Source organism: Oncorhynchus masou, chromosome 33 (genome assembly GCF_036934945.1).
Source record: "Oncorhynchus masou masou isolate Uvic2021 chromosome 33, UVic_Omas_1.1, whole genome shotgun sequence".
Taxonomy (NCBI): domain Eukaryota; kingdom Metazoa; phylum Chordata; class Actinopteri; order Salmoniformes; family Salmonidae; genus Oncorhynchus; species Oncorhynchus masou.
In genome coordinates this window covers 15,352,190-15,366,874 of record NC_088244.1, presented here as the reverse complement: position 1 = coordinate 15,366,874, position 14,685 = coordinate 15,352,190, and the positions used below count along the sequence as shown (strand labels likewise).

The following is a 14,685-nucleotide window of genomic DNA, read 5'->3' as shown; positions in this document are numbered from 1 at the left end:
TACATTGCTGGCCAAACGGTGTATCTAAAAGCCTATAGTATGGAGCAACTGCCGTAGTACATTAACAAGGTTTCTTGCTTCATCGGCAGAGGGGATGTCATTACTTACAGCTACGGCATGTTGACAGAAACTGAGGAGGACAGGGATGGTCCCAAGGGCGGTCCAGGGAGGGAGAAGATCATTGAGTGACTGTCCTTTATGTTGGAACGAACAGTTAAACACAATCCTATCTTTTCCATTGTGATGTACAATATGGTAGGTATAAATCAGAACTTAGTAGATTGTTCAGCTACCTCAGGTGGCACCAGTGACACGTAGCCTACTGTCTGAAGCTTCTTTATCTCCTGGCAGTACACCTCTGCGAGTTTTGGGTCTCTGGCGAGTATGTGGAAAGCTGCTCGTCGAGCATCTCATTCCAAAATCATGGGCATTAATATGGAGTTGGTCCCCCCTTTGCTGCTATAGCAGCCACCACTATTCTGGGAAGGCTTTTGACTAGATGTTAGAACATTGCTGTGGGGACTTGCTTCCATTCAGCCACTAGAGCATTAGTGAGGTCGGGCACTGATGTTGGATGATTAGGCCTGGCTCACAGTCGGCGTTCGAATTTATCCCAAAGGTGTTTGATGGGGTTGAGGTCAGGGCTCTGTGTAGGCCAGTCAAGTTCTTCCACACCGATCTCAACAAACCATTTCTGTATGGACCTCGCTTTGAGCACAGGGGCAGTGTCGTGCTGAAACAGGAAAGGGCCTTCCCCAAACTGTTGCCACAAAGTTGGAAGCACAGAATAGTCTAGAATGTCATTGTATGCTGTAGCGTTAATATTTCCATTCACTGGAACTAAGGTGCATAGCCAGAACCATGAAAAACCACCCCAGACCATTATTCCTCCTCCACCAGTCTTTATAGTTGGCACTGTACATTGGGGCAGATAGCATCCTCCTGGCATCCACCAAACCCAGATACATCTGTTGGACTGCCAGGTGCTGAAGCATGATTCATCACTCCAGAGAACATGTTTCCACTGCTCCAAAGTCCAATGGTGGAGCGCTTTACACCACTCCAGCCGACGCTTGGCATTGCGCATGGTGATCTTAGGCTTGTGTGCGGCTGCTCGGCCATGCAAACCCATTTCATGAAGCTCCCGATGAACAACTCTTGTGCTGACGTTGCTTCCAGAGGTAGTTTGGAACTCGATAGTGAGTGCTGCAACCGAGGACAGACCATTTTACGTGCTACGTGTTTCAGCACTCGGCGGTCCTATTCTGTGATCCTATGTGGCCTACCACTTCACGGCTGAGCCGTTGGTGCTCCTAGACGTTTCCACTCCACAATAACAGCACTTACAGTTGACCGGGGTGGCTCGAGCAGTGCTGAAATTTGATGTACTGACTTGTTGGAAAGGTGGCATCCTATGACGGCCATTCTACTGCCAATGTTTGTCTATGGAGACTCGGCTGTGTGTTCGATTTTATACACCTGTCAGCAACGGGTGTGGCTGAAATAGCCGAATCCACTAATTCGAAGGGGTGTCGACATACTTTTGTATATATAATATAGTGTCTTCTTTTACCTCCAAATGAAAATGTGGATTTAAAAAAATCCAAAGAATATCTCTTTAAAATTACGTTTTTGTTGAGAATCACCCAAAAAACACTAAGTAGTCTGTTTGTGTACATTCGGGCTCTGGATGTAAGCACAATGCGAGATGAAGTGAACAGTGTGTCTGGACACTGATATAAGATCAGTTTGGCATTTCACCCATAATGTTCTGGGTTGGGATTTGCTGATTCCATCTGTGCCTAAAGTAAACGTTCCAGTACTGACTGGACATAAACATTATTTAATCCAACCACACATCTTTGCAGCCCTCCCAACCAGACTGACTCATCAAGGACTTTACCAAGTACCACGACCTTTTAGACAAAAACCTGTTTTAGACAAAAACCTCCGCCAAGTGAATCAAGTGGATCTTCCAGCAAGACTATAACCCCAAGCACACATAAAATCCACAAAGAAATGGTTAATTCACCACAAAATCAACATTTTGCAAGGCCACCTCACTCTCCGGACTTGAGTCCCATTGAAAAACCTGTGGTTTGAGTATAATTTTTCAGTCCATAAGCACAGACGAAGGATATCAATGATCTGGAAAGATTCTGCATATAGAAATTGTCTAAGATCCCTCCCATGTGTTCTCCATTCTCATCAAGCATTTTAGAAAAATACTCGTATCATTATCCTCGAGCTTGCAAGGTGAGGGTACTTTTAAAACTATATTTTTTACTTACTTGTTAAACAAAATCTCTTTCTCTGATTAATTGTGTAAGTATCAAATAACATAATTTGTCAGTTATTTTAGCATACAATATAGCTCAGTACTTGCATTATTTATTTATTGTATTTTTTGCTAATCTTTATCAAGGGATCAAATCATTTGGGACCCCACTGTATATAATAATAATAATAATAATAATAATAATATATGCCATTTAGTAGACGCTTTTTTGCATTAATTTGACATTCCTTTGTATATAGACTTGAATGTAACAGTTTGAAGGCAACGGTTAGTAATGTAACAGTTTGAAAGCAACAGTTTCAGCATTATTATACTATTACGCACAACAGTTTTCCAGAACTATGTTAAGGTCTCCAAAGTGTACATAGCCTAGCCCGCTGATTGGGGAGCATCTAACCTAAACCTGTCAACGTTGCTCCCCTGCTCCTATAATCTCTCCAACGAAACCGAAAGAAACCAAAAAGGTGATTGATTGATCATGGAAATTGTCCTCGACTTGATGGGACTGGAGTTTGCTGAAATCCTAAGCCCACCGCTAGCAACCCATGACAGAGAGGGAAACTAGAGACGCCAGTAGGATTTCGGCGATGTTGGGTAACCACGGGAACTTCGGAAAAATCACTGCACATCCTGGGTCCGCTTGCCAACGCGTTGACTTTACCCATGAAAGCGTTTTTAAACAACCAAATAGGCTACTAACCTTTTGGATACAATGTACACAGCCCGATCACGAATAACTCCCGCAGCTCCTGCTGGCTCCCGATGACACGGATTTGCTTGTCTGAAGATCATCCTATAGAAAATGATAAATGGTAGGTGGCCATTCCCTTCTGACATGTGATGCATACTTGCGTAACGATGGGTGCTGTCCTAGATCAATGGAAAGCACACTTGGAGATGGGGTCCATTCATGTAGATAAAACCTAACCTAACTAATGTTATAGTGTTTTCTCTCTGTTCTGAACTGTTGCATGTTGAATAGTTTGATCATGATTAAATATAGACATATACTTACAGTTCATGTCGTGCCCAGGAATAACCTTTCAATTACGCGCATTGCGCGCAGGACGCATCCCATATTAAATCTACAAATAATGAATGTGAAATAAAACAAGCTGACTGGCAGGTATGTGTTAACTCACACACTACTTGATTTTCCAGTATGTGAACGGGCCTGTGCTCCGTAGCGTCGTGGTGTTTCTGCTGTTGGGTGTCTCCTACAGTAAGCGCAGGTGCAACTACACGGATATACTCAGCACGTACAGAGAACTAATCTTCGTTGAACTTCAGAATTTGGTATGTGGGCCATCAGATCGTTGAAAGTGCGTTACTGTTGTTCACAAGATCAAAGTGGCTTTATCTCAAACATAACTATTAGTTGTGTCTTTATTAATTTATTCTACCTGTTATATTGACTATGGAAAATGGCAGATGCAAAATTCACACTTCAGAAAAACGTATTCCATACGTCTGGCACTAGCTTGAGCCTACACAAATATTATGCAGGGCAAGTCTGTACAGTGCAATACTTGTTTTTGACTGCCTTCACTGATTTGTTATGAATACTATATCCTTTAAAAACATGTATATCCCTTTATTGTCTAACAGACGTATGTTTTCTTGGAACAGAATCTGACAGGCACTTTTGACACACCCAAAGAGAGGGACCATTGTCCCTCAGGAAAGGTAGTGTGTGTGTGTGTGTGTGTGTGTGTGTGTGTGTGTGTGTGTGTGTGTGTGTGTGTGTGTGTGTGTGTGTGTGTGTGTGTGTGCGCGCGCGAGTTCGTACGTGTGCGCGTGCGTGCGTGTGCGTGTGCGTGTGCGTGTGTGTGTGTGTGTGTGTGTGTGTGTGTGTGTGTGTGTGTGTGTGTGTGTGTGTGTGTGTGTGTGTATGTTTGGTTTTACTATTCTTATGGGGACTAGGAGTCCTCACAAGGATAGTAAAACAATGAAAATTGTCAGTGTCATTTTGCAGGTCCCCACAAGGAAAAATTATATTTTAGGCTTAAATTAGTTTTAGATTTGGGGTTATGGTTAAGGTTAGGGTTAGTTTAAGGGTTAGGGAAAATGGGATGTTGAATGGAAATCAATTGTTTGCTCCCCACAAGGATAGTAAAACAAACGTGTGTGTGTGTTTGTTTGTGTGTCAGTTTCAGCACCATGGACAGGGGATGTAGCTAATATGCCCCTCTGTGAAAACAATTACCCCTTGCCTTATACTCCAATTACAACTTTGTTTGTTTGTTTGTTTGAGTGATTGATTGAATGAATGATTGATTTCTTGAATGTATGAAATAAAAATGTGAATTGCAGATGACAACACAATCATTGTACAAAATGTATTTCCAACGTGTATCTCTTATTTGACAGTATGCCTAATAATTCACTGTTTTCCCATGCTTCATTATGGCAGCTGCAGCACGTGTTGCGCTCCATCCATGGTATGACGGAGCAATTCCTGTGTCAGGGCTGGGATCAGGAACACGGGCGGGGCAGCAGAGAGCAGCCGACCATGAAGAAGCCAGTGGAGATGATGGCAGTGCTGATCAGACAGAACTGCAGGCACACTGACGTGGTGAGGCTGCTTTAAAGACAGGGCTAGGTTTCACTATGGTTCTGGCCAATGCGTTTTGTTACTTACGATTCATTTTTTAATAATGATAGTTAATGTGTATAAATGATGTATATCAGTCAACGACGACGTAATGAGATGAGACGGATCCTCAATGTTTTGCCTTTGCTTTCTTTAAGGTGAGGAAACAGAGGAGAACAGCGCTGTGTGTGACTGCCCAGAGGACGAAGGGAAAGAACAGGAAGAGGATGAGACTCATCAGGGCACTGATAAACTGTTGGCAGAAGCTGCAGAGTTTGTACACACCCACAAAATAATTTGAAAAAAATGTGTTTTTATTTTTTATCAAAATTGTTTCAAAAAAGCTTATTTTGTAGAGTAGAATGACAGTTTGTATGTCAGGCCTCTGTTTATGACCTTCTACATCTTGTCTGTACAGTCCCACGTGTATAAGTTATAGGTCACCATAGATCAGGGATGGGCCACAAAAAAACCGAACTGATCATGCTTACTATAAGTTTAGATAGATAGCCACTAGACTAACTTGCCAATCTAAAAAGGTTAACCTGACTTGGGCTAATTAAGTGACTGTTGATGCACAACCACATGTTGAAATTGCACCTTGTGTATTCTATTATTCTAACTCTCAACAGTAAGTTGAGACCCGACTGAGTTCCCCCCATTAATTATGGTTGTTAGAGGATGGTTTTACAATGCAGTGAAGATATTTACTTGTAATACCTTGGTGCACACACATTTTATAACTCTTAGCTATCTCACAATCCAGATATTGTTTTTGTGAAACCGATAGATACATTTGTTGTTCTATGAAATGTATTCAAGATGCCCGCTGATAAAGGTTTCTTAAACTGCACCATTGGTTGTTCATTCCTGTAATGATCGAAACATGGGCCATTACTAGAGACCTATTGTTTAGTTCTCTTGTTATAAGAAATTGTTAACAAAATGGACAAAAAACAAGAAACTACCCAAGTTGCATAACTTCCAGAACGTTTCTCATTTTAGGTTTTTGTTTCTGTGGGGAAAGATATTCCACATGCACAGTCATGTTTACATGAACTCTGTAGCACTGTTAGTGCTATCCTGGATCCTTGGGACGTCCATACCATAAACTTAACCCTAACCATTTTAAATGTCTACTTCAATATGGTCATACCAAGGATCATTTAGCTATTTGATTTACAATTTTAGAACCCCTTAAGGTATCAAAACATTTTTGTTTGATGAAGCATTGAATTTGGCTTTACTGCTATTTGCCCATAGAAACACGTTGACTAACAGCTTCATACATAGATTAGCAGTAAGAAAATACATTCTAAAGGAATGTCTGTCCTATATCTGAGACATATAAGAATGATCAGGACACAAATATATATATATGTATATATATATATATTTTTTAACATGTATTTAACCTCTTATTTTAGGCACTAAATCATCTCCATATATTTCCATTCATTTTGTTCACTGGTACCCATACAAAAAACTGATATCGCTAATTTAACGGACCACAGATTTTGATGGGGATTTTACTATCACGCTAAATCGACTAGGGGGTTTTGAGCACTGGATACAAATCAGTATTCGACTTCCATCTGTCAGTTCACATACATGAAAGCCGGTCACTAGGGGGCAATAGTGACCGTTTTTACCTTCAATTAGGTTTTGATTTTGCTAGAGCTGTGTGGACAGGGATGGCAGGTGTATGTAGCTATCTGTGTCTTAGTTCAAAGGTTGCAAGTACGAATCCAGCAATAGAAGGTTACTTTTGAGAGTGTTGTTTTAAGCCCATCACAAACCTTTACTCTTACGTGGATCATTCAGAGTTAATGCCTAACATAATCATCAGCCTTTGATTCCAAAGGTTGTAAATTCGAATCCAGCAATATAAAGTTGTTTTTGAGATTTTTGTTTAAAGCCTATCCCAAACCTTAACCCTTACCTTACCATTCAGAGTTAATGTCTAACCTCACCCTTACCTTACCATTCAGAGTTAATGTCTAACCTCACCCTTACCTTACCATTCAGAGTTAATGTCTAACCTTAACCCTTACCTTACCATTCAGAGTTAATGTCTAAACTTAACCCTTACCTTACCATTCAGAGTTAATGTCTAAACTTAACCCTTACAATTTCAGAGATAATTGCTAAACCTAACCTTAAACACTTAGAAACTTGACATTTGCAACATCTTCAAAATTTGGCGTTTGAGAAACATGGATGAATGCTAAATCCTGAGGTGGCATGGGGGTTGTTTGAGGAGGGGGCAACCCTGGTTGTTATGGAGCGTTCTTGAGGGCACAGAGCTCGGTATCAACTACAAGAGCTGGCAGGTCGGGTCTTGCTTCCAGGGGGTGAAGATGATCCCACCAGGCCTCCACTTCCTCCACTACTGTTCCTCCAACGCACCAGACCATGGGGGTGAAACAGGCCCTAAAAAAGGCCTCTGAAAGAGCGAGATCTGTCTGGCCAACTGGGACCCCAAAGAGGAGGATCTGGACATCTCTGCCTCCCAAAATGAAGAGGAGGTGGGCTGGGTCTGGGTGGGCCTACAAGACCTGGACCTTTTCCTGGGCCCCTACCAGTACGAGCTGATGTACACATGTGTCTCCCTAACTGCCTGGGTGAACCAGGAGCTAGCCACAAGGTTGCAGCTTCTCCTGGGTTGTATGTGTGCCGTCAACAACCTAATCCCATAACTTTAGCTCAAACACCAAGACCCGTGAGGAACAGAACCTGCCTAGGAACGATAAAGTGTCAGACCATGAAGGAGGAGCTGGACAGGCTGCACAGGATGAAGCCGAGAGATGGGACTGAGGTTCTCCCCAGGCAGACCTACCCTCCCGGAGCCACCCCAGCCCAGATCACTCAGTATAGCCCAGACCTGAGCTGCAGTGGCAAGAAAAAGTATGTGAACCCTTTGGAATTACCTGGATTTATGCATACATTGGTCATCACATTTGATCTGATCTTCATGTAAGTCACAATAATAGGCAAACATAGTGTGCTTAAACTAATAACACACAAATTATTGTATTTTTCTTGTCTATATTGAATACATCCTTTAAACATTCACAGTGTAGGTTGGAAAAAGTATGTGAACCCCTAGGCTAATGACTTCTCCAAAAGCTACAGTGCCTTGCAAAAGTATTCATCCCTGTCAGAGTGGGCGCAACTGGTAGGAAGTCAGTTGCAGGAAAGCAGAGATGAGTGAACAGGCACACTTTATTCAGGCAGAGGAAACAGACGGACGCAAACTGCTTCCCAAGGGAAAAAGCGATAGCGCACAAATACACAAATAGGTACAAATAACAAAACCACGAGTTACAACAATACCCGGCACAAAACCAGCCTGAAGCGTCACACACGTAACGAATGAACAATACCACACACAGACATGGGGGGAACAGAGGATAATATACACATAGAGTAATGAGGGGATGTAAACCAGGTGTGCGGGAAAACAAGACACAACAAAACAGGAACACACACAAAACACCAGCGGAACCCATCCAACTTGAAGGAGCAGGAGAAGTTTTACCTTGAAGAATGGGCAAAATTCCCAGTGGCTAGATGTGCCAAGCTTACAGAGACATACCCCAAGTGACTTGCAGCTGTAATTGCTACAGAAGGTGAGTCACCTTACAGTATATTGACTTTTTGCATCTTCAATGTGGTAGGCATGTTGTGTAAATCAAATAATACAAACCTCCCCCAAAATCAATTTTAATTCCAGGTTGTAAGGCAAAATAGGAAAAATGCTAAGGGGGTGAATACTTTCGCAAGCCACTGTAGTTAGAGTCAGGAGTCAGCGTTTCTGGAGTCCAATCAATGAGACAAGATTGGAGATGTTGGTTAGAGCTGCCTTACCCTATTAAAAAACACAAAACAAATTTGACTTTGCTATTCACAAGAAGCATTGCCCGATGTGAACCATGCCTTGAACAAAGAGATCTCAGAAGACCTAAGATCAAGAATTGTTGACTTGCATGAACCTGGAAAGGGTTACACAAGTATCTCTAAAAGCCTTGATGTTCATCTGTCCACGATAAGACAAATTGTCTATACATGGAGAAAGTTCAGCACTGTTGCTACTCTCCCTAGGAGTGGCCGTCCTGCAAAAAGCACAGTGTAGAATGTTCAATGAGGTTAAGAAGAATCCTAGAGTGTCAGCTAAAGACTTACAGAAATCTCTGGAACATGCTAACATCTCTGTTGACGAGTCTACAATATGTAAAACACTTATCAAGAATGGTGTTCATGGGAGGACCCCACGGGAGATGCCACTGCTGTCCAAAACAAACCATTGCTGCACGTCTGAAGTTTGCAAAAGTGCACCTGGATGTTCCACAGCGTTACTGGCAAAATATTCTGTGGACAGATGAAACTACAGTTGAGTTGTTTGGAACGAACACACACTATGTGTGGAGAAAAAAAGGCACAGCACACCAACATCAAAACCTCATCCCAACTGTAAAGTCTGGTGGAGGGAGCCTCGTGGTTTGAGGCTGCTTTGCTGCCTCAGGGCCTGGACAGCTTCTTATCATTGACGGAAAAATGAATTCCCAAATTGATCAACAATAAAATAAAAACCTTTAAGCAAGAGAATGTTAGGCTATTTGTCCACCAATTGAAGCTCAGAAGTTTGGTGATGCAACAGGACAACGACCCAAAACACAGAAGAAAATCAACAGAATGGCTTCAACAGAAGAAAATACGCCTTCTGGAGTGGCCCAGTCAGAGTTCTGACCTCAACCTGATTGAGATGCTGTGGCATGATCTCAATAGAGCAGTTCACAACAGACATCCCAAGTATGTTGTGGAACTGAAGCAGTTTTGTAAAGAGGAATGGTCCAAAATTCCTCCTACATGTCTAATCAGCATCTACAGAAAATGTTTGCTTGAGGTTATTGCTGCCGAAGGAGGGCCTAAAACCAGTTATTTAATCTAAGGGTTCACATACTTTTCCCACCCTGCACTGTGAATGTTTACACGGCGTGTTCAATAAAGACATGAAAATGTATAATTGCTTGTGTTGTATTAGTTTCAGCAGACTGTGTTTGTCTATTGTTGTGACCTAGATGAAGATCAGATAACATTTTATTACCAATTTATGCCGAGATCTTAGATTTCCAAAGGGTTAACATTCTTTTTCTTGCCACTTTATGCCCTGGACATTCCGTTGGAGAGACACAACCAGCAGCAACCACTCAATGAGCTAGGTGAAGCAGAAGTAAGATCTTGTCAGGACCCGGTTATGAACCCAGGTCTCCGGAGTGAGAAACAGTCACTTAACCAACTGAGCCACGAATAGTCAGCACAACCCACAAGATGAAGCATACACAGCAGTACTTGAGACGTTGTATTTAATAAAGTAAAATAGGGAAGTCCTTCAGGCAAACATATAACTCCACAACGTCAAAAGGAATTCCATGAGAACAAAGGTAATCCTCCAAGACAAAAAGGTAAATCCACAAGGTGGTAGGTATAGCATAAAAAAGCCTCAAAAGATACTCAAAAATAAACAAACAAGAACAAAAACAGAATTTCCACAAGAGAGTCCACCGGGAGCAACAAAAGTTCACAGCATACTAGGGCTGGGTGCTAACATACAAACACAGAGCAAAGAACTGAGGAAAACTAAGGGTTTAACTACAATCAGGGGAAACGAGGCACAGGTGCAAATAATAACGGGAAACAAGGGAAAACAAAAGGTCAAAAAGCACAATGGGGGCATCTAGTGACCAAAAACCAGAACAACCCTGGCCAAATCCTGACAGATCTATGTGATATATTTTACTGATTTATGTGGATTTATGGAGAAGATAAAGTGAATAGTAACTTAGACTAGACGTTATAGATTGCGAAACATCAAAGGAGATTGGGGCTTAGACATTTGAATTGACATGATTGCAACCATGCTGTAGTCATATGTCTTTCTGCCTCAGGCGCCTATCCTCAACCACTATAAACCATATTTAATAGGACATCTGACAACTACAGGCTTTGCTCTAAGAGCTGTAAAATAACCTGGATATGTCACATTACTGTTTTGTGTTCGTTCATAAGCAGTTGAAAATTAACTGTCTTTCTGATTGCCTCTCTCTGTTTCTCTCCTATGCCTTTTCCTCTCCCCAGGTGAGCTGCAGTTTGCATTTGTGTATTTTCTCATTGGGACATTGTACGTACGAGGGCTTTGAGCATGGGAAGCATCTGCTGGGCCTGCTGTGTCGTAGTGAGAGCCCGGATCTATACCTGGTCCTCATCTCTGTGCTCTACCAGCAGCTGGGAGAGATACCTACAGACTTCTCTGTGGACGTTGTGTCTCAGGACAACAACCTCACCTCCACGTTACAGGTGAGCTGGTAATTCTACATGTTGAATCTGCTGCACACGGCCAGCATTTGTTACGGTGTGACTGGTGTCTAATTTGCTCTCCATTTCCCTTCTCTCCGTCAGGACTTGTTCCAGTTTGCCAGTGGGCCTGGGGTGGATGGCACCCTGCAGAAGAGGGCAGAGAAGTTCAAGGCCCACCTGACCACTGAGGTAGATCCTGATGATTGTGACCCTGTTGTAGTGTTACTGCCTGAGAGGATCACACTGGACTGAGCATGCTGTGAAGAACATCCAGGGTCACAGGTACGTGGGGGTCAGGAAATAGGACTGCAACCTTGTCTTATCGAAGAGACTTATATCTTTTTTTATTTTTACATTTGTATTTTTATTTATTAGGCTTTTAGCCCTTTTTCACCCCAATTGGTAGTTACAGTCTTGTCCCATCCCTGCAACTCGCATGCGGACTCGGGAGAGGCGAAGGTCAAGAGCCATGCATCCCCCGAAACTCAACCCTGCCAAGCCGCACTGCTTCTTGACACACTGCTCGCTTAACCCAAAAGCCAGCCACACCAATGTGTGGGAAGAAACACCTTACCACTGACGACCGAGGTCAGCTTGCAGGCGCCCGGCCCGCCACAAGGAGTCGCTAGAGCACGATGGGACAACGACATCCCGGCCGACCAAACCCTCCCCTAATCTGGATGTCACTGGGTAAATTGTGCGTCATCTCCCGGTCACGGCCAGCTGTGACACAGCGTGGGATCGAACCCAGGTCTGTAGTTAAGCCTCTGTTTTCTTTGTCTCTCATTTCCTTCAAGTGTGTTGCCTTGAGCTTGACCATTCTTAGGAAAAACAACTGACCTCCAAGGCTCTTGATGCTGGGGTGTCATTCTAGTTCTGGCCATTCTGCCCCCTCCCTGGCTCTCTGTCTTTAACTTCTCTGCCAGTCTACTCATAAACAAGCACATGTCCATCTAAAATGAATGGTCCAATTGGAATCAGGAATGGGGTCAATATGGCACTTTCTACGTGGATCGTTCTAAGGTTCTAGAGGAGAATGGGGAAGTGTGGAAAACCTCACTGATACCCTCTAGTGGTCCTTCTGTGTTCATGTTAACACCTATCATCAATAATTTGATATTTTTTTGGGATTGCCTATTTTAGAATGTATTGAGGGTGTAGATAAATGCTTGTGGTCCTAGCTCCAACACTGCGGTAGTACCTAACAATACACAAGAATCTAAAAGTAAAAGAATGGAATTCAAAATTATAGATGTGTTTTTGTGTGATGAGTATGTATTATGGACAATATGGACAGTATGTGGATTGAATATGTAGTATATCTGAATACGTAGTATAGAATAGTGTATGCACAGCAATAGTTGAATAGGTTGGCCTAGACTAGAATACAGAATACACAGTTGAAAGCGGAAGTTTACATACACTTAAGATGGAGTCGTTAAATCTCGTTTTTCAACCACTCCACAAAATTCTCGTTAACAAACTATAGTTTTAGCAAGTGGGTTAGGGAATCTACTTTGTGCATGCCACAAGTCATTTTCCTAACAATTGTTTACAGACAGATTATTTCACTGTATCACAATTCCAGTGGGTCAGATGGTTTACATGCACTAAGTTGCCTTTAAACAGCTTGGGAAATTCCAGAAAATGTGTCATGGCTTTCGAACCTTCTGATAGGCTAATTAACATCATTTGAGTCAATTGGAGGTGTACCAGTAGAAGCATTTCAAGGCCTACCTTCAAACTCAGTGCCTCTTTGCTTGACATCATGGGAAAATCTAAAGAAATCAGCCAAGACCTCAGAAATACAATTGTAGACCTCCACAAGTCTGGTTCATCCTTGGAAGCAAATCCCAAGCACCTGAAGGTACCACGTTCATCTGTACAAACAATTGTACGCAAGTATAAACACCATGGGACCATGCAGTCATCATACCGCTCAGGAATGAGACGCGTTCTGTCTCCTAGAGATGAATGGACTTTGGTGCGAAAAGTGCAAATCAATCCCAGAACAACAGCAAAGGACCTTGTGAAGATGCTGGAGGAAACAGGTAGAAAAGTATCTATATCCACAGTTAAACGAGTCCTATATCGACATAACCTGAAAGGCCACTGCTCCAGGAAGAAGCCACTGCTCCAAAACCGCCATAAAAAAGCCAGACTACGGTTTGCAACTGCACATGGGGACAAATATTGTACTTTTTGGAGAAATGTCATCTGGTCTGATGAAACAAAAATGGAACTGTTTGCCATCGTTATGTTTGGAGGAAAGAGGGGGAGGCTTGCAAGTCAAAGAACACCATCCCAACCGTGAAGCACGGGGGTGGCAGCATCATTTTGTGGGGGTGCTTTGCTGCAGGAGGGACTGGTGCACTTCACAAAATAGATGATATCATGAGGATATATTGTGGATATATTGAAGCAAAATCTCAAGACATCAGTCAGGAAGTTAAAGCTTGGTCGCAAATGGTCTTCCAAATGGACAATGACCCCAATCATACTTCCAAAGTTGTGGCAAAATGGCTAAAGGACAACAAAGTCAAGGTATTGGAGTGGCCATCACAAAGCCCTGACCTCAATCCCATAGAAAATCTGTGGGCAGAACTGAAAAAGCGTGTGCAAGCAAGGAGGCCTACAAACCTGACTCAGTTACACCAGCTCTGTCAGGAGGAATGAGCCAAAATTCACCCAACTTATTGTGGGAAGCTTGTGGAAGGCTATCCGAAACTGAGTCAGGTTTTTAGACCCAAGTTAAACAAATTAAAGGCAATGCTACCAAATTCTAATTGAGTGTAAACTTCTGACCCACTGGGAATGTGATGAAAGAAATAAAAGCTGAAATAAATCCTTTTCTCTACTATTATTCTGACATGATCCTATCTGGCCTAAGACAGGGAATTTTTACTCGGATTAAATGTCAGGTATTGTGAAAAACAGAGTTCAAAATCAAATCAAATCAAACCAAATTTCATTTATCACATACACATGGTTAGCAGATGTTAATGCGAGCGTAGAGAAATGCTTGTGCTTCTAGTTCCGACAATGCAGTAATAACCAACGAGTAATCTAGCTAACAATTCCAAAACTACTACCTTATACACATAAGTGTAAAGGGATAAAGAATATGTACATAAAGATATATGAATGAGTGATGGTACAGAGCGGCATAGGCAAGATACAGTAGATGGTATTGAGTACAGTATATACATATGAGATGAGTATGTAAACAAAATGGCGTAGTTTAAAGTGGCTAGTGATACATGTATTACATAAAGATGCAGTAGATGATATAGAGTACAGTATATACGTATGCATATGAGATGAATAATGTAGGGTATGTAAACATTATATTAAGTAGCATTGTTTAAAGTGGCTAGTGATATATTTTACATCAATTCCCATCAATTCCCATTATTAAAGTGGCTGGAGTTTAGTC

The 14,685-nt window shown here is 42.1% G+C and overlaps 1 protein-coding gene across 1 annotated transcript; it reads left to right on the top strand.

Annotated features, from left to right (window-relative positions):
• The first annotated feature begins 7,116 nt into the window (after window positions 1-7,116).
• aar2 (AAR2 splicing factor) lies at window positions 7,117-11,501 on the top strand. The gene is given in 8 exon segments (XM_064955957.1): window positions 7,117-7,176; window positions 7,178-7,602; window positions 7,604-7,642; window positions 7,644-7,781; window positions 10,056-10,114; window positions 11,031-11,077; window positions 11,079-11,249; window positions 11,352-11,501. Coding segments are annotated over 8 exon segments (1,089 nt in total).
• The last annotated feature ends 3,184 nt before the right edge of the window (window positions 11,502-14,685 follow it).